The sequence below is a fragment of the Echinops telfairi genome, unplaced genomic scaffold, assembly GCF_000313985.2.
Source record: "Echinops telfairi isolate 266 unplaced genomic scaffold, ASM31398v2 ScPeMD7_62;HRSCAF=233, whole genome shotgun sequence".
NCBI lineage: Eukaryota > Metazoa > Chordata > Mammalia > Afrosoricida > Tenrecidae > Echinops > Echinops telfairi.
The window spans coordinates 64,198-66,051 of NW_022103960.1; the positions used below are offsets into that span (position 1 = coordinate 64,198).

The 1,854-nt window shown below is 34.4% G+C and overlaps 1 protein-coding gene across 1 annotated transcript in view; it reads right to left on the bottom strand.

Moving 5' to 3' along the window:
* Nucleotides 1–1,041: 1,041 nt before the first annotated feature.
* Nucleotides 1,042–1,854, bottom strand: part of LOC123521792 (zinc finger protein 699-like) — a 31,686-nt gene continuing 30,873 nt past the window's right edge. Inside the window, exon 8 of the mRNA XM_045291157.1 lies at nucleotides 1,042–1,100. Within this exon, the coding sequence (XP_045147092.1) occupies nucleotides 1,042–1,100 (59 nt within the window). The remainder of the gene's footprint in view (nucleotides 1,101–1,854) is intronic.

Sequence of the window (1,854 nt, forward strand, 5' to 3'; positions counted from 1 at the left end):
ATAAATGTAAAAATGCGCTTTACACAATTGATGTATGTATGGATTGTGATGAGTTGTATGAGCCCCTAACAAAATGATTTTAAAAATTAATGTACGGATTGTTACAATAGCTGTAAGAGCCCCCAATAAAATGATTTATTAAAAAGAAGAAAAGAAAAAAAGTTCAATACTTTGAATTTTCTCATACCCTTTGTACGTTATTCCAGGAGTGAGATCAAAATTGTTCTTAATCCCAGGTAACTCTTGGTATTAAAAACCTGTCTCCACTTAAGTGTAAATTCCCTTGTAACTTTGTCATTTTCTATATCAGCACCTCTCCATCATTACTATTGTCTGCCCCTCCCAGTCATTTAATTGACTAATTAATGACTTTAGAAGCTGACAAATCCTCACTTCTCTCTTAATCCTGCATGTTTTCTGTGGCTACTGTGCATGCATGGATTTTTATGTAGCCTCTAGTTTCATTTGCCTCATTTCTGGGGAATTTCCCACTCCATTCTGTTTCAGATAACCAATTCCACGGACCTGTCATCATCCAAAAGTTCTCTATACCCCTGAAATAAACAATTCTCTCTTCAAAACATCTGTTCACTTCCCTAGAGTTTGAGTTTCATATATTCCTTGATTAAAATAAAACCCATAGTCATGGATAGAGTGCTTTCATCTCGTCTTTTTCAGGGCACTCTTGATTATCCAACCTTCAGCCAGGAATATAATGCTCTCATGGATCCAATGATTTCTCTGAAATCAAGATACATTATTTCCTTAGAAAACCCATGAAACCTTCCCTGCAACCAGTGTACATTATTTAAAAGAGAAGTCAAGTTTATATTAAAGGCATCTTCATAGAGAATCTCTGTATAATTTCTTTTTAATCACTTTTTCCCCTAAATTAAAAATGCAGGATATTTCAAATATTTCTATTGGTTATGAATTCAGCATTACTGTACATCACATAAGCTTGTGTGGTCTACAGCCACAGAACTACTGTGATCTGAAAACTAGCATGATAGTCTGCCTGTATTAAGCAATAAATATATGCTATTCTTGAATGCTGGCATTGACAAGAACATTGTGGATGTTTACCTGTAGAGAAAAAGCTGAGGAACCAGAAGGGCAAATCTTTACAGGTACTGAAATGCAGAGTGTGTGTGGGGGGGATATTTGTTAGAGTATTTAACTAATTTAAGAGTTATATCTAGAAAATGCATTATACTTACTTTGTGCACGTTCCTAGGAAGCAGAATATAGATTTGATAAGTGATATGTTCAGATAAGTAAATCTGCTTTGTGAATATAACACTTAAAGAACATGTTAGACTACTTGCTTTCAGAAATCAGCCATTTGACAAGATTCAGCCATGATGAGCAACTAGGATCCACTAATACTCTGGTAGGATTTTCGTGATTCAAAAAAAGAACTTTAAACTTTTACTCTGACCCAGGTTGAATCCTTATTTCTGAAACTAATCTGAAATTATGGTGTTTATGAAAGCACTACATCTAAGAATGAAGGATTACCAAAAAAAAAAAGAGGGCAGATTCTACTTCATTGAAAGAACTCTAGCACTTACCTGCAAGACTGCTCTTTCATTCAACTTACCAGTCATTTGAAATTTCCATTTAATCAATATCTTCGTAATTTCTGCTACTACACATTTATTAAAAGGCTGCATGTTTTGTGATAAGCCCTGTTATTTGTGCTGATGATACAAGATGAACCAGGTATATTATAATAACTTCAATCTTACACTTTTTGCTACAGGTGTTTGATGGTCTTATGTGAGAAAGGTATATAGGGTAACAGAAGCAAACTATCCCAAGCATAAGTTCTATACCAAGAAGGTTAGTGAG